Genomic DNA, 23233 nt, shown 5'->3' with positions numbered 1-23233 from the left:
TCTCTACAGCTTCCCTTGTGAAACACTCAATGTAAATACGAAGGGTCTCGTCCTTCCATTGGACGACGGTGTTGAGGGACGTGAAAGTCTTGGGTTGGCGTCTTCGCATAGTGAAGTGTGAAGTGAGAAGTGAATTCTTCATAAAGTTTTCTCCAGGATTTGATCGAGCCGTCTGGTAGGCCTTTAAACCAAGTCATTGTCGACCCTTTTCAAGAGGAAGACAAACAGTTTGCACTTGAACCATCTTGGTCTTGCTGTTCTTTACATTGCTAGAGTCATGTGGATGGGGTCCTCCTCCACTTCCATTTCCTCCATTACTAGCACCACACCTTTGTTGCCTCCGTTATTGTCATTTCCTCGTGGTGGAGGACAATTATGTTATTCTTGGCGTGATTGAGAGAGGGTATCGCCTATGATGGCAGTTTGTTGGCTGTGTTGGATTTTGCTAATTATCTGATTGGGAGTTGTCACTGCTAGAGTCATGTGCATGTTGATCTATAACTCAGTTGGTAATCGCAGAGAGGTTAATATGTAGAGTCTTAATTCAAATATAATTTATTTTTTCATTTTTTTTAATATATATAATGTATGAGTCTAAGGGGTTGAATGGATAACTCAATGAAAAAAAATAATACTAACATTAATAATTAATTATTAATTTTGACCGTTAAAAAAAAAAAACTCCACTCGTTCATTTTTATGTTTCTTTTGATGTCGGATTTAGCATTCCTATTTAACTGTATTTTTGGTATTTTAAGGATATGATTTCTCAATTATACTCATTGTCAATTACTCTTATCTTTTTCATTAAAACTAATTATTTCTATATTTGAAAAACTAAAGTTCTTAAAAAAAAGTTTGTTTTTTTTTAATTTTTTTATACATAACATATTAAATATTTATTTTTTTTACATAATATATTAAATTTATTGGAAAGAGAAAATGCGATGCAAAAAATAAGAATTTATTGGTAGATTAAAATAAGGATATAATAAAAAGATAAAGTGCAAAAATACACTTTATTAATTTGATTTTACTATTCTAAAAAGATACTTAAAAAACAACCGAGGGAGTATGGCAAAAATTTCTTAGCATGTTGATAAATGAGTCTAAAAAATTCTTAGCATCTTGATATTTGTTTGTTGGGTAAATAGGGTTTTACCCCCTGCAAAATAAGCCAATTTTGCATTACCCCCTGCAAAAAAAAAAACTTGGGATTACCCCCTGCAATATGAAGATTCTCTCTTTTTACCCCCTGCTTGACAACTTGGCATAGAATCTTTATTTTTTATGAGGTGACATACATATGTGGCATTTATTTCTTTTTTATTTTTTTAATTTGCACATGTCATTTTTATTATTAAATAAATTGGTGACAAAAATTTTAAAAATTCCACTTAATTAGTTTTTAAAAAAATAAAAAATATTGTGTCAAAAAAAAATTATTAAAAATAAAATATGTTAATTCAAAAAGATATGTTAATCCATTGTTTCTAACAAAAAAAAAAAAAAAAAAACTCACAATCTTTTCCTGTAACATAACACAAATCTTTCTCTTTCTCATTCTTCTTCTCAAAACCCAAACTTATTTTTTCTCTAACACAAACTTAGAATCCCATAATCCTTTTTCTCTAAAATAAAACCTAGAAATCCGCCGAATCACTCCGCCGAATTCGTCGAAACAAATGATTGATGAAGAACAAAGGCAGGAACTAGGAACCGGATTTCCTATAAAGGCAGAAACTGGGTTTTTGAATTTATGGGTTAGGGATTGAATTGATGGGATGAAGAATTGGGAAGAAGAATTATGTTTTTGGGTTAGGAAGAAATTGGGTTGTTGCAAAGGGATGAAGAATAGAAGAACAAAAGAAATTTATGATTATGTTTTTGGGTTTACCGAGATTGATTTTTGGAAGAAAAAAAATTGGGTTCTTTTTGGATTGTTGTTCTTGGTGGTGTTGATGATTTTGTTGATGTTGTTGTTGTTCTTGGTGGTGTTGATGTTGTTATTCTTGTTGAATGATGAAAGTTATTGTGGTAGGGATGAAGGGGAAATTAGAAAAGAATTTATTATTTTTTTTTAATTTTTAGTTTATTTAATAATAAAAATGACATGTACAAATTAAAAAAAAATTAAAAAAAAAATTAAATGGCACATATACATGCCACCTCATAAAAAATAAAGATTCTATGCCAAGTTGTTAAGCAGGGGGTAAAAAGAAAGAATCTTAATATTGCAGGGGGGTAATCCCAAGTTTTTTTTTGCAGGGGTAATGCAAAATTGGTTTATTTTGCAGGGGGATAAAACCCTATTTACCCTTGTTTGTTAGATCATGTATTAGATTAAGCAAATGTAGTGATATACTCTCATCTGGAATCCATTTGGTTTTGTCAAATCATTGGTTTATTGATGCCTACTTGCATAATAATAATTGATCGCGTTGACCAGAATGATGCGACTTCGCCGGCGTTTGCGGTGGTTGAGAGCGTTTGAGACCCCTGTTGGAGCGGAGGGGGGTTGTGTACCTGCAGGCACTCCGACGCTCAAGTCAGTATGTGTGTAAGGTTTTCTTAGCTATAAAATGCGTACCTTGCAAATGAAGTGGAGATGCATATATATAGCCCCCAGCGCTGGGCTAAGGCCCTTGATGGCATTAATGGCCATCAAGTGGCTGCCGGAAAACGGCTTGGAGGCCTTGATGTGCAGTAAATGCTCATCATTCCGGTTTACGGCCGTTACAATACGCAAGGGTATCTGACCGTTAGGACGTGCTCGGATGGTTTGTGTGTTCGACACCCTCTGATGCTCGAGCTCTAAGCTCGGCCCAGAACAGGAGCCCCCCAAGTCGTTATGCTCATAGGCGAGGGTAATGACTTGAAGCTTTATCGATTCATCTCGATTTGCCGTAACAGATCCGAGTTGGGCAGCTGAATTTTCGCAGTGTCCCTATGGTCAAAGTCAAGCTTTGGAAAGGGAAAATCGTTTATTCCAAGTGGTCAATCCTAGGTTTCTGCAGCCGCCTCTCGCATTTATGGGATGTCAGGTGTGGTGACTGGTCCTTTGGGCGGCAAGTTTTGCTATAAATACTTGCTTATCCTTTGGCCTCCCATATCCTGAGTTTGAAGGCTAGCGATGGATAATAGGGATTCCAAGAAGGTTGTTGCTGATGGCTCTGAGTCTCGAAGAGGGAAAAAGAGAGTGGAAGTTCCTAAGCCTGCACCGGCTCGTTCTCAAAAGGGGAAAGAAGCCAAGGTGATGTTCCCTTCCTCGGATACTTCTGATACCTCAAGCTCCGACGAATCGGCGGATTTCATTGGGGCAATCGAGGAGTTCCTGAGGGCTCATCAATCTCCCCACCTCTATCCTCCTGGCCCTGCCTCTGGTGGAGGAGGGTCCCAGGTTGGGAAAGAGGCTAAGATATGGCCAGAGGAGGTGCTGTGGACTGATTCGGATTCCGCGATTAGCTCAGGTTCCGAGCACGAGGATTAGGTGCTCGGTTCCCTTTGTAATTCTTTTCCCTTTGTAATGGACTATCATTAATAAAATAATTCTCTTTTGATTCCCCCGAGCATAATTTATTTGCACTCATGCTTTATGTATGCTCTTAATTTAATAATGTTGCGGATTTTCCGAATGATTCCGAGCGGACTTTTCGATCGAAAACCGGACTTCTTTTTCGAGCATGTTTTCGATTTTATGAATTTGTCGAGGAGCGCGGTATTCTCATTCGGTTGCTGCGGCCTTCCCCGTATTTTTAGCAAAGAAATAAGGGGAATGGATTCCGAGGATCTTGCATTTCCTTATTTGGTCGCAATTTTCTCGGGATGTGGTGTCTTGGATTTCGCGAGATTTGCGCGAGCAGACGGATGTGACTTGAAAGGACGAGTCGCTTCGTTTCCTTTCGCCACGTGTAAAGACTGTTCACATAGCACTTGAGTGGCTATAGCTGAGATTTGAATCTCGAGGTCGTCTTGAACCGTTGGATCCTCGCGCCTTTTCGTTTATCCTGAGATTAAATCTGAGCCACTTGATCGTGATTGATCCGGACCGTTGGATCGATCCTGTGGTTCAGATGGGAGCGGCGCGGTTTTCCTGTACGGTCGCGTTGGTCTATAAATAGGAGGGAAGGTTTTTCGTTTGAAACTTTACAGTTTCTCACCTACTTTCTCCATCATTTTGCCTTTCCGGTTCAAGCTTTCTCTGGTGGTTTTGCTCTTCTTTTGCTCTTGTACTACAAACTCCTCACTCCCATCTTCCTTTAATCAACAAGTAAGTGTTTTATCCTTTTTAATCTTTGAAGATTTTGCTTTGGATTTTACTTTGATTAGGTAGTTAGTTGCGTGGTAGGGGTTTGTGGTTTTGTTTCCTGTGTAGCCTGGGTAGTCCTTTTGAAGGTTGTAGGTGGTGATTAGCACCCTTTTCCCCCCAAACTAAGGGTTTTTCGCGGTTTATAGGCGAGAAATCGCTGTTTTTACCAACTGACGGTTGGGTTTTGGCTTAGAACAGTGTCGAGCACCACATGCGTTTCGTGCTCGGTAGTTCGATGAACTTAGCGTTCGGAGAAATTGTTTTGTCACCTTTAGTTTCCGTGTAGTGTTTTGTTTGAGATCCTCGCCCTTTCACTTGATTTGGCGGTGGAAGGGTGGATTTGAATGTCGAATTCATTTTTCCTTCCTCTGCTTTTTCAGGTTTTTTAAATGGCTGAGGGATCTCAAAGTCAATTCACGTTCATAGATCAACAGCCTTCCTCATCAATTCGTATCCGAGCCGACGTTTCGTGGGTGGCGGATGAACCTCGAGAGACGGCGTCAGTTTATCAAGACTGCGAGAGTGACATCCCGGAGACGATGTGCACGGATATACAAACTCCTCCCACCGAAGATTTCGAGGTGCGGATTCCCACTGCTCGCCACCGGATCTGCGGCAACTGGGCTTGGGGGACGATTCCCATGTACGAGATTGCCTTTAAGCATCTGGGAATTCGGTTGCCCTTCACAGATCTGGAGGTGTCCATCTTTCGCCATCTTCATTTGGCCCCTTCTCAACTTCATCCGAACTCGTTGGCCTTTATCAAGGCTTTCGAAAAAACTGCAGAGTATTTGGGTCTGGGCCCCACCTTGCCTTTATTCTTTTACCATTTTGGCCTTCAACGGAGCTGTCCTCGGGGGGAACAGGCGAAAGGGAAGCTTGCAAAGGGAGCCCCAGTACCGGGCACCAAGCATGGATGGGTTTCTTTGAGGCAACGGAAACGCCTCTTTGATATGTTCGACGAGTCGGTTCGGGGGTTTAAGTCCGTGTTCTATGGAGTTAGGCCAATCACGACGAAAGGTTGGAACAATTTCGTTCGTAGGGGGCCTCGAATTGATGAGCTTGGGCAGGAAGTGCTTGATGAGCAGGGTCTCCCTATAGAGGAGGATTTTGCTAGATTCCCGTTCTATTGGCGCAGGGATCATTATTCCATGTTGACCAAGAAATTTGTGTTTACGCTGGGAGCGTTATCAGCTGAGGAGAGAGCTGATTATAAAAAATTATTAGAGTTTGTGGAGGGCTTGCCTCCGTTCCTTCTGAGTGACTCGAATGGCGAGCCTTTGCTTGGGGAAGATGGTCGAAGGTTGACCTGCCCGAAGGTGATCGCTACGAAAGAGTTGCTCGCTTGCGACACTTCGGAGGAATTGACCGTTTTTTGGAGTATGCTCGTAGCTTTCTTTTATTTATTTCTTACCAACTGTTTTCGCTTCTTTTATTTGCTCGCCTTCTGTTTTGCTAACTGATGCTCTGATTTGTGTAGGTACAATGACCAGTGGATCTGCTGCTCTCCGTAAAGCTCGTGCTGCCAAGAACAAGAGGGAGGCGAGCAGTGCTGCTACAACTTCTTCTGCCCCTCAGTCGCCCACAGCTTCTAACGTGGACCGCTCGAAGAGGATGCGACTGGAGGAAGAAACCTCTTCCCAACCGGAGCGTGAGGTGGTGGATCTTTCTGGCCAGGATGATCCTCCTCGCCCTGGTCCTCACAGGTTGTCCGCTGGTGTCCCTGCCGAGAATTTCGTCCTTCCTCCACTCTATGCTCATGAGAGACTGCTGTCCGGAGAGACCAAAGTGAAGGTTGATCCAGCAGATGAGGCCATCCTCTCGGATATGGGTCCCGAGGGTCTCCGAACTGAAATAGCCGCCCAGTCCATGGCTCTGCTCAAATTAGTCGGGGTGGCGACTTTTTTGAATGGCCGGGAATGCAAGTATCTGGAGGAAAGGGATGAAGCTCGAAAGGAGTTGCCTTTGCTGCAGCGGAAGTTGGCAGAATCCGAGGCCTCCTGCATGGTGTTCAGGGAGGAGCGCAAGACCCTCTCGGCCAATCTCAAGGAAGCGGAGGATAGGCTCAAGACGGTGTCCGAGGAGAGGGATAGTGCCGTGCAGAAGGTTGATGAGCAGAAGGGTTTGATTGGCGAGCTGGAAGGGAAGTTGGAGAGGCTCCAAGTCACCGGGGTTGTTGAAGATCGGGAGAAGGAGCTCGATCCTCAAGGGGAGTATGCTTCCTCCTCTCGTGCTGATCTGCTCGCCAAGATCCAGGAGCTTGAGTCGAACATGGTGGCTGCTGCAGCTTTTAGCTTTAACAACGCAGTGGCTCAGCTTAGGATTCTCAACCCCGGTTTGAACGAGGAGGGTTTAGATGAGGAGAAGGAGGTGAGAGATGGAGCCATTGTCACCCCTCCTGATGATGATGAAGTGTAAATTTGTTTTTCTTCTTTTATTTTGTCCGGGCGTTTGCCCTTCTGATGTAATTGACAATTATGGCCCCTCGGGGTTTTTAACTATCAGTACTTTAATTTATTCACCTGCTCTTTTACCTTTATCTCGTCTAGATTTAGGGTTTGTATGGCGATGTTTTTAATTTCCTCCGAATGTCGAATCGATCGTTTGTATGCTCAACGCTTTTAGGCTCGTGCTTTGATTATATTTTCGTTATGACGACCTGTATGCTTGATGCTTTTGTTTGCTTGCGCTCGACCAAATTTGAGGTTTTTGACTTGGTAATTTTCCAAACATTCTATACGCCGAACTATTCGTTTCTTCGCGCTAGTGTGTGTTTGGATGGTGGTCATCGTTGTGGTAGCTGGTACCATTAGATGCCGGGCTTAGAAGGTGCGGGGAACCATTCTAAGTGTTTGGAGATGTTAATCCAAACTAACAACGAGGAGAGGGGCTGTTGTTAAGCTTTCCTCCTCGGGGTGTGAACATCCCATCGCGAGCTGGGGTTCTACCGGGCGTGTACTACGACGATGGTGCTCCGTGGTCTAGAGCTTTCCTCGCCAACATCATCGAGCTCAAAACGCCTCGACTTTGTTTTATATTTTAAGATTCATGCCCGTACCTAAGCACTCCTCCGTTGTATAGGCGTGCTTCTCATGGGCGAAGACACAGCCTTCGTTGAGGGACGGTTTTGAACTTCTCTCAACTGTAGTATTGTTTGAGCTTTTCGGCATTCCAAGGTCGAGGAATTTCTTTTCCGTAAAGATCTTCCAAATAATAGGCACCGTTTTCGGTTTTGGCTCGAACACGATAAGGTCCCTCCCAATTTGCCGCGAGTTTACCTTCACGAGAATCTTTTTGGTTGCGTCGGAGTACTAGTGTCCCCACGTCAAATTCTCGCTTGATGACCTTTTTGTCATGCTGTTTTGCTATTTTTTGTTTCAAAGTAGCTTCTCGGAGGGCTGCGCCGTCTCGGAGCTCTTCCAAGAGGTCGAGCTCCTCTCTGAGCATTTCGTGGTTGTCTTCCCCTTCGAGGGGTATTTCTGTTCGGAAGGAGGATGCTCCGGTTTCTACTGGAATTACGGCCTCCGTTCCGTACGTCAGTCGGAAGGGCGTTTCTCCCGTTGTAGAATGTGGAGTGGTTCGGTAAGACCAGAGTACGCTGTGTAGTTCTTCTGTCCATTTTCCCTTTGCTTCATCCAACCTTCTTTTGAGTCCTCGTAGTATAACCCTATTTGCAGCTTCGGCTTGGCCGTTCGTTTGAGGGTGTTCGACAGAGGTGAAATGTTGGGTCGTACCTATTTTTGCCATGAATTCTCGCACTTTCTTGTCCGTGAATTGAGTCCCGTTATCTGTAACGACAACTTGAGGGATCCCAAATCTCGCAAGTATATTGCGTTTGAAGAATCGCAATACGTTGAATGTTGTGATGTGGGCGAGAGGTTCGGCTTCGATCCATTTCGTGAAGTAGTCGACAGCTACTATTAAGTATTTATTTTGTCCTGCTGCCGTTGGAAACGGTCCTAAGAGGTCCATCCCCCACCAAGAAAACGGCCACGGGGACGATAGCGTCTTTAGCTCGTTTGGAGGGGCCAAGTGCATATCCCCGTGACGTTGGCATTTGTCGCATTTTTTGACATGCTCCTTTGCGTCTGCTTGCATGGTGGGCCAATAGAATCCTGCTCGCAAGGCTTTCCTGGCCAAGGAGCGTCCACCGATGTGTTGACCGTTTATTCCTTCGTGGATCTCGCCGAGGATCGAGGCTATCTCACTTTCCTCGACACACCTTAGTAGAGGGATGGAAAATCCTCGGCGGTACATTTTTCCATTTAGGATTACGTATGCGCAGGCTCTTCTTTTTACCTTAGCCGCCTCCTTCTTATCAAGTGGGAGGTTTCCAGTGCTCAGAAATTCGAACACGGGTGTCATCCAGCTGTTGGCGTCGATCTCGCATATCAGGAATACCTCGGTGGGTTTTACTATGCTTGGTTTGGATAGCGTTTCCTGAATAAGTGATTGATTTCCGCCTTTCTTTTTCTTAGTGCTTGCGAGCTTTGATAAGATATCTGCTCTTGCATTGTGTTCGCGAGGAACGTGCTTGATTTCGGTTTGTCTGAATTTGGTTAATTTTTCTTTGATCAAGTTTAAATATTCCGTGAGTCGCTCGTCTTTTGTTTGGTATTCCCCGGTTATTTGTGATGCGACGAGCTGTGAGTCCGTGAATATTTTAATTTCCTCAGCTTCCATATCCTGAGCCAACCTTAATCCTGCCAAGAAAGCTTCGTATTCGGCTTGGTTGTTTGTGGTTGGAAAGGCGAGCTCGAGTGAAACTTCTATGAGCGCTCCTTCACCGCTTTCGAGTATGATACCCGCACCACTCCCTTGTGGATTCGAGGATCCATCTACGAAGATGGTCCATTTGTTTTTGTCCGGGGTAGATGGTGTGGTCATCTCGGCTATGAAGTCTGCTAGCACTTGGGCTTTTAAAGCCTTTCTGCTTTCGAAAAAGATTTCGAATTCGGACAACTCGAGCGACCATTTTAGCATTCGTCCTGTCATATCCGGCCTCGCAAGGAGTTGCTTGATCGGTTGATCAGTTCGAACCACGATGGAGTGAGCTAAGAAATAGTGTCTTAGCTTCCTCGCGGCCATGACTACTGCTAAGGCCGTTTTTTCAATCTGTAAGTACCGGAGTTCTGGTCCTTGCAGAGCCTTGCTCACGAAATAGACAGGTTTTTGCCCTTGCTCGGTTTCTCTTATGAGAACGGCGCTGATGGCCTCCGATGCTACGGCGAGATAAAGATATAAGGTTTCCCCTTCGTTGGGTCGCGTTAGGACTGGGGGTTCGGATAATGCTCGTTTTAAGTGTTGTAGCGCATCCTCGCATTCCTTTGTCCATTCGAATGCGGATTCTTTTCTAAGTAATTTGAATAAAGGTAGCGCGTGTTGAGCGGATTTTGCGACAAAACGAGATAAGGCTGTGAGCATCCCGTTTAATGATTGGATTGATTTCTTTGAGTCCGGCGTAGGGAATTCAAAGAATGCTCTGCATTTATCGGGGTTAGCTTCGATTCCTCTTTCGGTTAAGTAAAACCCGAGGAATTTCCCAGCTTTTACGCCGAACGTGCTTTTTCAGGATTGAATCTCATGTTATACTTTCTCGCTTGGTCGAACACTCTTTTTAGATGGGTTGTATGATCGTCTTCCTCTTCGGATTTGACGATCATATCATCCATGTAGACTTCGAGCATGTCACCGATTTCATTATTGAAGACTTTGTTCATCATCCTTTGGTATGTGGCGCCTGCGTTTTTAAGCCCGAAAGGCATTACGTTGTAATAATAATTACCGGATTCGGTCATAAACGCTGTTTTCTTTTTATCGATTTCAGCCATTTTTATTTGATTATAACCCGAGTACGCATCCATAAACGATAGTAATTTAAATCCTGATGAATTATCTACTAATTTGTCTATGTTAGGTAAAGGGTAAGCGTCTTTAGGGCAAGCCCTATTAAGATCGGTATAATCAACACACATGCGCCACTTTCCATTCGATTTCTTAACAAGTACAACATTGGATAGCCAGGTGGTATACCTAGCTTCCGAAATGAAATTTGCCTCGAGGAGGTCTTTTACAGCTTTTTCGGCAGCCTCCGCTTTTTCGGGAGACTGCTTCCTACGCCGCTGACAACGGCACTAGCCCTAGGATCTAAAGTCAACTGGTGACAAGCGACCTCAGGGTCGATACCAGGCATCTCTGCAGCGCTCCAGGCGAACAGTTCAGCATTGTCCTTAAGGCAGGCGATCAATTGCTTTTTGACCAAGTCGGGGAGTCCAGTTCCAATCTTGATCCCTTTGAGGGGGTCTTCGCCCAAGGGCACCAGTTCGAAATCTCCGTCCGGAATGGGGCGGTAGATTTTCTTTTCAGCATCGGCGAGATCTTTCTGTTTTTCTTCTTGATGCTCCTTTTTTGTGAGTCGAGCATCGATGTCGACGGAATCTCCAATAGTGTTTACCCCCTGACTTTTCTTTTCAGTTTTCTTGGGGGTTGCCACGGTGCTCAGATTCTTTGCTGCAGCCTCGAAGCATCTCCTTGCAGCAGCTATGTCGCCGTTGATGGTGGCGACCTGGCCGTCCATCGTGTAGTATTTCAGCTTCAAGTGAACAGTGGACGATACAGCAAATAGCTCCGCTAAGGTAGTTCTGCCGATGATGCAGTTGTACAGCGAAGGACAATCGACGACCATGAATTGCGTCCTCACGGATTTCATAGCCTTCTCCTCACCGAAGGTGACGATGAGGTCCACGTATCCCCAAGGTTTGGTAGTCGACCCATTGAACCCCTGAAGGTCGGGTCCTACATATGGAACCAAGTTTTTCTCCGACAGCTGTAGAGTTTTGAATAGCCCCGAGTACATTACGTCGCACGAGCTCCCCTGATCTACGAGGATGCGGTGGACGTCGAAGTTTGCCATGCGAGCCCTTACCAACAGTGGTATCTGATAGTTTGGTGAGCCCCCAGGAACTTCTGACTTGTAGAAGGCCAGCGGGTCGGAATCTCCCTCAGGTTTGGTGACGGTGATGGGAGTCACCGAGCAAACGTTTTCCAGCTCCTCGAACTTCCTTTTTACCGATCCGAGGGTGATTTTGTTTAGCCCTCCACCTGTTATTACCAGTGCTTTTGGGAAATTTTCCCATGAGCCATTCAGGTGGGCGTTGAAATGCCTTAGGAGCGCTCCCTCGTCTGACCCCGGGGATGGGAGTGGAATTTCAGGTGCTGAGATGGCAAGCGCCTGAGGGACGATGCCTCTGTTTTCCTGCTCGGGAACATCAATGGCCATTGCGACCTCTTGAGGCTCCCGCCTTTGTTGTTGTTGTTGTTGTTGTGCTTGTTCGTCGTTCTGAACATATCTTCGGGCATAACCCTTTTGTATCAGAATCTCGATGGCATCTTTTAAGTGGACACAGTCCTCAGTGACGTGTCCATGGCTTTTATGATAGCGACAAAATTTCGTCCTATCAGTATTTGCCTTCATGGGCTGCTGTCTCGGGAAGTGGATCCCAGCCTTTTTGAAGTCCGCAGCGGAGACTTCGGCGAAAATGCGATCTCTTGACGCATTCAGTGGAGTATATGTTGTGAATTTTCCCCGAGGAGGTTTGGAATCTTTTATCCTTTCCTCCCTTTGCTTTTCGTTACCTCTTCGCGAGGTTCCAGCTTCGTCCTTTTCATGGTTCCTGGTTTTTTCTTGACTTTTCGGCCTTCTTATATCTTTGGCCCTTTGTTTCTCCTCGTAGGTAATGTACTTCTTCGCTTTTTCGAAGAATGCATCCAGCGTTTTCGGCTCTTCGATACCGACAGCTTTAGCAAAGTCGCTGTCTGGATGTAATCCCCTGTCGAGGAGATACAGCTTCATGCTCTCGTCGACCTTCACTTCAACGGCTGCCTTGTTGAACCGTTCGAGGTAGGCCCTTAGAGGCTCGTTCTCGCCTTGGATGATGGCCTCGAGGGTTGCTTCAGTTTTCGGGTGACGCCTCGAGGAAGTGAAGTGAGCCCGGAAGCGGGCGCACAGGTCCGACCAAGAGTCTATGGATCCTGGCGCCAAGCTCTTGTACCAAGCCATAGCGCCTTTCCTCAGAGTTGTGGGAAAGAGCTTACACTTGATAGAGCCTCGTACATTTCTGTACTCGAGGAGAGCTTCAAGATTTTCGATGTGCTCGTCCGGGTCTGTCGAGCCATCGTAGGTATCCATTGCCGGTGGTTTTTCGAGTCCGACCGGTAGGGGGAGTTCTCGGATCCTTCGGGAGAGGGGGCCTTGGTGATTGTCTCTCTCTTCCGGGGATCGGTTCCTTTGGCGACGAGGAGGGTTGTCCCTTCTAGGGGAATGTCTCCTCGGCGGGGTGGAGTTTCGAGATATAGCCTCGTTTCTCCTTTCGCTTCTGTGGCGAGGTGGTGAGCGAGACCTGGAGTAGGTTCTGCTCCTCACTGGTGTGGGTGAACGGCGAGCTGGGCGAGCTTGCGCCGTGATCCTCGACTCGGCAATTGCGTCGATGCGACGGCTTTGTTGCTCGAGCCTTTGATTCTGCTGCTCGAATCGCTGGTTCTGTTGCAGCAGTAAGTCCGACTGGCGGTTGATTGCATTGACCAGCGCAGCCATCATTTCTTGCATGGGAACGCCCGGAGGGATAGCCGCTGCCGGAGTCGCCTGTGGCGGGGTAGCCACAGGGATCTGCGGTTCTTCTGGGTTGTAGGGCTCGTAATGCGCGTTTTGCTCTCCCTGGCCATCTTCCGTTACGGAGGCGAATTGGCCGTCCCCTGGGTGGTACGCTGCGTAGTCCATCGGTGATCCATGGTTCTCCGCCACGTGCTCCGGGATTTGGTGGTTGTTAACGCCAGCCATTGGTCGTGAAAGGGTGTTTTGAGGAAGTTTTTTAGTTTTTGGTTTGAATAAACAGGGAAACTACGGTTCCCACAGACGGCGCCACTGATCGTGTTGACCAGAACGATGCGACTTCGCCGGCGTTTGCGGTGGTTGAGAGCGTTTGAGACCCCTGTTGGAGCGGAGGGGGGTTGTGTACCTGCAGGCACTCCGACGCTCAAGTCAGTATGTGTGTAAGGTTTTCTTAGCTATAAAATGCGTACCTTGCAAATGAAGTGGAGATGCATATATATAGCCCCCAGCGCTGGGCTAAGGCCCTTGATGGCATTAATGGCCATCAAGTGGCTGCCGGAAAACGGCTTGGAGGCCTTGATGTGCAGTAAATGCTCATCATTCCGGTTTACGGCCGTTACAATACGCAAGGGTATCTGACCGTTAGGACGTGCTCGGATGGTTTGTGTGTTCGACACCCTCTGATGCTCGAGCTCTAAGCTCGGCCCAGAACAATAATCATTATTAATTCATCTAATCTAATCTAATCTAATCATAATATAAATCTTTGATTCATAATATAAATCTTATATTCACAAGTAACTAGTTGGGGGTACTTTAATACAGACGATTTGTGACCATATTCACAAGTAACTTGATCTAGCTATTGCACAAAGTCAAAAACTTTATCATAGAAAAGTAATTATTAATTCACAGAAGCCTCTATGCATGCATCTGTAGTTTGTTTCAACATACATCGCAAAAAACAGGAAAAAAAATTAAAAAAGCGGTCTACTCTATCAAATCACAGCAACAAATAAAATTAAAGTTCCAATCACAAACTTTGCTTGTTGACATTTTTTTGTTAGGAAAAAAATCTACGGAGTCCGTAAAACTCAGCTAGTAATGTTAATATTTTTAGGCTAACTATTTTTATTTGGATTCGAGTTTAGAATTTTGTAGTTGTGGGCGTAAATTTCATGTGATTTTTATTACTTCGTCTGCGAAGAGGAAAAATCCACATAAAATGATAATACATTCATATTTTAGATTTTCAAGAATAATCAGTGGATTTGTAGTTATTAATTACATTAACCAAAATTGTTATGCTTATTAAATATAATACTATTCCCTCCGTTTTCGTATAAGTGTACAGTTCTATCATATTCAGCGTTTTTAATAAACTATATAGTTTGTGTTTCAAGAATACAATTTGTCAGTTATACCCTTTGTCAATTATTGTTATCTTTTTCAATATATATATATATATTTGAAAAACTAAAGTTTTTTTTTAAAAGAAAGTTTGTTCATTTTTTGTTTACGATAGGAAAATTTGTTACTTCCTTGTTATATTCAGATTTAAACATAATTTGTTACCTATAATAATTGTTCATTGAAGATTTTAATAAGATAAGTACTAGGTACAAAAAAATATGAATTTATTGGTGAATTTAGATGAGGGTATAATAGAAAGATGAGATGCAAAAATCTACTTTCTTAATTTGGTGTTATCATTCTAACTATACACTTATACAAAAACGGAGAGAGTACCTCTTATAGGAGTGATAGCTTAGTTTAAGTTTATCCTTGTATATAAGATAACTATGTTATTAGTTTGTTAAGAATTTTATGCTAATATTAAATATAATCAAGGTTAGTTCTATCATGTACTATGTATATATACACACACCAATTGTATATCAAATATTTAGTGAAATAAAATATATACTATCAACCTTGACTATATTTAAGATCAGCATAAAACTCTTAACAAACTAATAACATAGTTATCTTATATACAAGTATAGGCTTAAACTAAGCTACCACTCCTATACTTCTATCCCTAAATATAAGATTCTTTTGAGAAAAACACAGAGATTAAGAAAGTTGATTGTGGTATTAAATTTGTTGATAATTAGTATTGCTTTTACAATTTTATTCTTCGTGAGAGAGAATGAGTTAATGTTTTTGTAGTATATTTATTAGAGGTTGTAGAAAAAGATGCACTATAATTAGGGGTATATGTTGACAAAAAAATATTTAATGCCCTTGAAAATTTGAAAGGGGTCTTATAAAAAGGGACAAAGAAAAATCTCAAAAGGTTTTACAATTAGAGACAGAGGTAGTAATATATTGTTTGGTTGGGGAAAAAGAGTTTAAGATATACTTCATCCATGCTAAATTATAAGAGAAAAAAAAAACTTAAAACCAAAACATAATAATTTGAAATATATTTTTTTTAGTTGTGTTTTTCTTGAAAATAGTTGTATAGGAAGATGTAAAAATAATTTATATTGATTATGGAAAAGATAAGAGAGAAAGTAAATTAAATGCAATTTATATTTAATTTTATGAGAATAAGCAAAAAGAAATCTTAAAAAAACAAATATTTTGTGTTTTTCTCTTATAATTTGGGACAAAAAAGAGAAAAAAATTTCCTTATATTTTGGGACACATTTCAAATGAATTTACACTTGGGCTGTATTAAGATAAAATGGGTGCAAAAGTGCAAATAGCATCCTCTTCATTTTCGTATAGCGATATATTATCCTAATTTTCTACGTCCAAAGGCCATTAATTACAAATTGCGACCCAAACGTACTCACGACAGACTCCACTCTTGCATAAATTATCCCTCGATGAATGTCAACTTTGTTATTATGGAAAAAACCTCACATAAAAATTGAGATTTTGTAAATCATTTTGTAAATATATCATATGAGAATGGTAAGAATAAATACTAGTCATCAGATTAAAATAAATGGCTAAGAAATGATTGAGATTAAAACATGGGATAAGGATAGTCCCATTTGTGCCGGGGAAAATTCTATCCGAGAAGCTCTAGTATCCAGTTTGGTAGAAGATGTTTCATCTAGTCATGCTATTTCTCAATTTGGACATAATAAGACTCTAATCGATTACCATACTGTTTGCAACCATGATGACTAAACAACACCGGTGAGAGCGGTATGAGTAGCCGACGACGAACTATATATGCGGCCGTTTACGCACGAACTGACTAAAACACACTGAATTTTACTATTAAAAGAAAAGAAGCATGAGAAAGATAGTTGGAGAGGTGTGAGAACAATATCCCTCTTTGGCAAATTTTGGTTAAAACAATCTTTGATTAACCAATAAGTGCAAGAGAGATACAATTCATACCTTCTTTCAATCTTTGTCAGTAGGGTGCATAACCTTGCTCCGACCCTTCATAACCAACACCAGTTGTTTTCTTGGATGCCACAGTGGGCTTGCTTGTAGATGGCACAACCTTTCATGTTTCTTAATCTCTTGGCTATGCTTGGACCTAGACTTTTCTCCAATGGTTGATCTTTGGAATCAAGATCATCCGCATCCACAACAACCTTCACAACAAGCTCAACTTTATCAACAGACATATTTTCTTCCTCATTATTAGAAACAGTCTTCTCACTCTCACCAGATTGAGAGTTCACAACAACATCACTAGAAACTTCCTCCTCTTCATCAGTCACTATCTTAGTTTGAGATTTTTCATTTTCATAAGCTGACTCAGACTCCTCTTCAGGGTTTTTTGGCATAGTTTCAGCATTTTGACCAGCTTGGGCCAAGGATGTTGAGACATCCGGCACAACATCAGACTCAAGTATTATTGGTTTGAGAGAACTAACAACGGAGTTTCAGCATCATTTTGGTAGGTAACACAATAGCATTCTCATCAACATCATTCAAACTAGATTGAGCTAGAGTTTCAGCAGATCTAGGTTTTGCTAGAGTTTGGCTTTCAGAAGTTGGTTACTCTAGGAAAGATTCATCTTCTAAATCCAAACTAAAACCCTCCAAAAAATTTGAATCTTCCGAGGAAGAAGATATCCTGATCAAGAAACTCAATAAATCAACACCCTTGATTCATGAAGTCTGTTTGGAAAGCTTTGAGAAGTTCTCAAAAAGAAAACAAGTACTCCCAGAAAGGGTTTACAATTTTGATGACCTAATCAACACTGCTCATGACCTAACCAGATATATATATATGTAAATCTCCTTGGTTGGACTAATTGGTTCAATATTACAGAAAAGAAAGAGAGAATATTTTGAAAAAGAAAACAATTTGGAGATGCTGGTTGAGGTTGTCACTACCCAACAAGACCACCTAGAGAATGTCATAGTACATTCTTGGTGAATAACATAAACTAAAACTAAATCTATTCAGATTTGGAAATAAGATCTAAAAGGATGAAGAGAAATATAACATACCTTTAACCATTTTGCAAGACACGGATAGAGAGATGACGTTGGATGTGACAACAAATTGCGGTCAAGATATAGCGGTAATGAAGCAAAGCGAAGGGGCTAGGTGTGGTGGCTAGGAACAGTAACGGCGGGGGCGAGATTTTGGTTTGATGATTTAGGGAGGCGGGGGCGAGATTTTGTTGTTGAAGCCGATTAGTATAATGATCGGACCTATATTATATTATTAAAGTATAAGTGTACACACTTAGCGGCTCCACTAACTTATATTATATTAGCGATTCCACTATGTATTTTGATTTTGTTGTTAGAGCCGATTAGTATAATGACCAGACCTATATTATATTATTAAAATATAAGTGTAAACACTTAGCGGCTCCACTAACTTATATTATATTTGACAAAAAAAAATTAAATATAATATAAGTTAGTGGAGCCGCTGTATACACTTATATTTTAATAATATAATATAGGTCCGGTCATTATACTAATCGGCTCCACCAACTAAATCAAAATACAACAAAAGAAAAATACATAGCGGAGTCGCTAAATCATTACACCAAAATCTCGCCCCGGCCATTACTGTTCCCGGCCACCACACTCAACCTCTTCGCTTTGCTTCATTACCGCTATATGTCGACCGCAATCTGTTGTCACCGCTGCGAATCCGCCACTCTGCTCCAATCCAACGCCATCTCTCTATCCATGTCTTGAAAAATGGTTAAAGGTATGTTATATTTATCTTCATCCTTTTAGATCTCATTTCTAAAACTGAATAGATTTAGTTTTAGTTTATGTTATTCACCATGATACTAGAGCTGGATTGTTTTAATTGAGTTGTAATTGTGAACCACTCTTAAGCTTTTAAGTACGGAGTTAAGTTTGTTTTATTGGAGTTGTCTCCTTCTTGTGTGAAGTTATTTCTAATAACCGGATGTGTGATTGAGGGGAAGTGAGAGGGGTCTCATATCTAGGAGTTTCTATGTAGAAATAGTATGGGTAGTGGTTAGATGCAAAGACGGTAAATCTGAGGTTGTTTACATAGGGCTTCAAACTAATTCTATTATAGTGAATTTCCTTCCTGGCTTGGATGCCCCCAGAGTAGGTGACGTTGAATCGAACTGAGTTAACAAATAACTTGTGTTATTTACTTCATGCAGTTTATTTTAACTTTTCTATCATGCCTTGTGTTGTTGCGATGTCTTGCATTACTCTTAACATTCCAGATTCTGGTGTCTCGACGTCATACACGACATTTGTTACTTGCATGCTAGAATTTCACGTGAGACCTCACCAACTCAATGGTTTTATTTGTAGCAATTTTGGCTGCACAAGTGGGCAGACCTTTGACTGATGCAGGAGACTTGACCACCAACTAGTCGACTACTTAAGTAACGAAAGGGTAAAATTGAAAACGAGGCGTGTGAGAAGCCAGTAGGATGCGAAAAGAAATTCTTGAAGTCCTTTGTTATAGTTTTTTTTGCTTTTACCACTATACCAGTTACTCGCGCGCCCTACATCTTTTCCATTTTACCCTTCCGCTACTTAAGTAGCAGACGTGATAAAAATTGGAATTTTTTTTAATGTTGTCTGATAGATAAATTGCAAGTATACAATTATCGTCAAGTAGTAATTAAGATATCGTGTCCACGAGGATTGTCTTTAACTTTGAACCAAAACAATTAAACCAATGCTTTAAAAGAAAATAAAAGAATATTTGGGGGTTTTGTTCATAAGAATTTGTTGAAAACGAATATTGGAATTTTATCGAACGGTTGGCGGGCGATTGGATCTCTTCGGTTCATTTCATAGTAATTTGTTTGGTGAATCATATTATATACTCATAAACTACTCAACTAGTTTCAAGATTGAATCAATAAAATGATTATTACCAATCTCTTGATAATAATCCTCTCACTTAATCACAACTCCCCAATCTCTTGAGTGAATTTGTGTTTAAGTGAGGTTTTCACAAGCATTGATTCCTAAATCACAATCAATAAACCTAAATCTCTAAAGTGATTATCAATTGTTCAATCATTCCTAGGTCCATATCTAATTTCCATTCTTATGATAAATCAACTATTAAGTTCATCACACAATTTCGTCAAATTATATGATGCATTAAGTGCAAGAAATAATCAATTGAAACTAGATCATAATCCAATTGCATACAATCAAGTTCACATGGTTCAAACAAAGAACAATGAAAATCCCCTAGAAATCAAATCTAAGAATTTAGTCAAACATAGTGAAAGAGGAAATTACATGGATGAAAAGAATTGAAATCTTCATGACAAGAGGAATTAGATGAGTTTCCACACTTGATTCCTTGCTTGGATTCACCTTCTTGTTGCTTGAACTCAGCTCCAAAGACTCACTTTGATCCAAAATTTCGTAACCTTCTCCCAAAAAATGAGTTTCCAACTTATACTTTTCATCTTGTCAGATCTATCACGCCCAGCATGATAAGCACCACGCCCAGCGTGAAAACCAGCAGCCAAACCAACAAAAAATCCAATTAATTACGCCCAGCGTGAAACTTCCACGCCCAGCGTGACAGACCTACAACAACACTTTTTTGACAGCTTAAGGCCTTCAGCAACACTTTTGACAGCTTTTTAGACTTTCCGCAACACTTTTTGACAGTTTTTCCTTATTTCTTCCACATAAACCAACTCTTCAAAACCATGAATTTCACTTATTCTAAACTTAAAATCTCATCAAAAGGTCCTCTAAACTCCCTTGAATATGTCCTCTAAACTCTAACGGAGTTATCATTATCCTCTATTTAAGTAGCAGACGTTTTAAAAGTATAGTATTTTTGGGGTATCCACGACTTAAAGGGCGCGCGAGAAATGGCGTAGGGTGGAAAAAGTAATTTTATTTTTTAAAACAAAACGGGCTTTGAGTGTTAAGCCCATAATCCCTGATCTCATCCTTTTTCCCTATAATTGCAGCCAAAATGGAACAAATCACATAAACTAAACATGTTTAATTCTAGTTTCTCATTTACCCGATTTACAGGTGCATACAAAAATATATATATCTCACGGTCTTATACAATGGATGTGCTTATTTTCATTTTTAGAATTACATAAAAATTAACCTATGATGACTTCCAGGTAAATTTTAATATGAACTACTTCATCAAGTGGTCCATGGTGGACCAGTCATGAATAACATTATAATGAATACGAATTTTACAAAATTTACTGTTGGATTCAAAGTTTATATGAAATAGATCATCTATGGAAAAATTTAGAAAAATTGAAAATTATTTGATATGTTATTGAGACACATTAAAATTAACGGTTTATTAAATAACGTAAATCTTGATGGCTCTCAATAACATATCAAATGATTTTCAAAAAAATTTAAAAAATTTATGGATGATCTATACGATATAAACTTTCAATTCAAAAGTGAATTTCGTAAAATTCATATTCGGTAGATCACTTGTCCACAGTGGACCACTTGTGAAGGTGGTCACCGTAACATTAGCCTTGATATGCATTCTATCTAAGAGGGGAAAAAAAAGGAATAACAACAACAACATCATCATCATCCTATTCTATACAAATCAATTACACAAACAATATAAAATAGACAAAAATGACATACCAAGGTTGTGTGACTTTTGTAAACCTTTCCCCCTCTACTACTTTTCTCTGTTTTCTCTATTTTCTCTTCTTCTTCTTTCGGTCTAACCAATTTCTTAAGCACATATTTATAGTAGCACTAGCAGTAACTTACACCCTTTACATTATTAATTACTAATTGATGGAAATCCACAGTTTTGTATTTTCTTTTTTTAAAACATACATTTTTACGGTGTCTTTTTTAAAGTTCATTTTTACGGATTTAATTCCGAGCTTAAAAATACAAACAATGAATTGGCTCATGTTGAAGTAAATCAGTATTTCTCATTAATTGCTCACAACAATACAAGCATTCATATAGGCAATGTCACAATACAAAACAGGCTTAGGCTTTAGGCAAGGCACACAGGCCAACAGCCAAGCTCGCAGACTCAAGCCAAGGCACACGCGCGCAGGCCAGCTGCAGGCCAGCTTTTCTTAAGGCCCAAGCAACCAACTAAACAACACTTATGTACACAATTAGACTAAACAGCTAACATAATTGAGCATCCTAACATTTGCTCCCCTAAGTTGAACATCATTTAAAATCAATTTATCAATTCCAATGTGCACAATCCCAGCTTATCTCTGTTCCTGCTGAAGCTTTCGAAACTCAATGCTTGGTCATTATGTCTACAACTTGCTCAAAGGATGTGCAGTGAACTAGCTGAACTTTACCTTCCTTAGTCAGATCCCTTAAGAAATGAAACCTCGCATCTATGTGCTTGCTTCTTCCATGCATCACAGGATTCTTAGATAGCTTTATTGATGAGCTATTGTCACAATATATGGTAATGCAGCTTTTCTCCCTTGCATCAATTTGAGTCAAAATTCTGGACAGCAAAATTCCTTGACAGGCACTACTAGCTGCAGCAATAAATTCAGCTTCAGTGGTAGATAATGTCACAATTGGTTGCATCTTAGATGACCATGAAACTGCCTTGGTACCAATCATAAACACATAGCCAAATGTGCTTCTTCTGTCATCAATATCACCAGCATAATCAGAATCAGACCAACCAACTAACTCTTCTCCTTTGCCTCTTTCATACCATAAACCATAGCTAGTTGTTCCTTTCAAGTATCTAAGTATTCTTTTCACAGCAGCCATATGGATTTCAGTTGGCCTTTCCATATATCTTGCCACTAAGCACACAGAAAAAGCAAGATCAGGTCTGGTGGCAAGCAAGTACATCAAACAACCTACCATTTGCTTATAGAGTGTTGCATTGCTGGCTTGTCCTGATTCATCTTTCTGCAATTTACTTCCAGGTACTATAGGGTTGCTTACACTATTACAATCATACATTCCAAATCTCTGCAAGATTTCAACTGCATATTTTTGTTGATACAAAAATATTCCATTACCATCTTGCTTTACTTCCACACCAAGGAAGTATCTCATCTTACCTAAATCAGTCATTGCAAAATTTCTTTCCATAGAACTCTTGAAATCAGCAAATAACTTTTGATCATTGCCTGTGAAGATCAAGTCATCAACATAGAGACTCACTACTATGATTCTTCATCTCTTTGACCTTTCATTCTGTGTTCATGAACCAGCAAGCTGCTTTGCAATTGATCCACGGTCCAGGTAGTGACATCGTTCGATTCTTCAATTGAACAAGCTACATAGTTGAATCTTGAAGTTAAAGAACGCAAGATCTTTTCAACTACTGTACCTTGAGTCATGGCTTCATCATGCATCTTCATCTTGTTAACAATGGTTAGAGTGCGTGAGAAGTAATCATCAATTGACTCTCCAATCTTCATATTCAGAGATTCATATTCTTTCCTCAGAGCCTACAACTGTGCTCTTTTCACTTTGGTTGATCCTTGATACTTCAATCGCATAGAATCCCAAATTTCTTTAGCTGTATCGCTAGAAAGAATGGTTTCAAGAATTGTTCCATCAATTGCTTGAAAAAGATAGTTCTTTGCTTTCAGATCTTTTAATCTACTTTCCTCTGCTGACTTCAATTGCTCCTGCGTTGCATTTACAGGTGCTACAATCACACCATTCTCGATCAAATCTCAATACTCCTTAGAACGCAGCAAATTTTCCATAAGCATGGCCCAATGATCGTAGAAGCCATCGAATCTTGGTATAGAAGGTTGCATATAGTTGCTTGATTCAGCCATGGAAGCTTGAATCAGAGCTTTCTTGAAACAGATTATGGTTTTGCTTGTAACTAACTTTGGTTCTTTGTGTAACTAACTTCGGTTATTAGACAAAGATGGGTTTGG

The 23233-nt window shown here is 40.8% G+C and overlaps 1 protein-coding gene across 1 annotated transcript; it reads right to left on the bottom strand.

The window, feature by feature from the left end:
• Positions 1 to 21599: 21599 nt before the first annotated feature.
• On the bottom strand, positions 21600 to 22759 carry LOC123922464 (uncharacterized mitochondrial protein AtMg00810-like). Its single transcript, XM_045975181.1, has 2 exons — positions 22525 to 22759; positions 21600 to 22465 (listed from the first exon to the last, which is right to left on the bottom strand). Exons 1-2 carry the CDS (start codon positions 22757 to 22759, stop codon positions 21600 to 21602), a joined length of 1101 nt encoding a protein of 366 aa, XP_045831137.1.
• Positions 22760 to 23233: the final 474 nt, after the last annotated feature.

The sequence above is a fragment of the Trifolium pratense genome, linkage group LG4 (assembly GCF_020283565.1).
Source record: "Trifolium pratense cultivar HEN17-A07 linkage group LG4, ARS_RC_1.1, whole genome shotgun sequence".
Lineage (NCBI taxonomy): Eukaryota > Viridiplantae > Streptophyta > Magnoliopsida > Fabales > Fabaceae > Trifolium > Trifolium pratense.
This window is presented reverse-complemented; position numbering and strand designations above follow the sequence as displayed.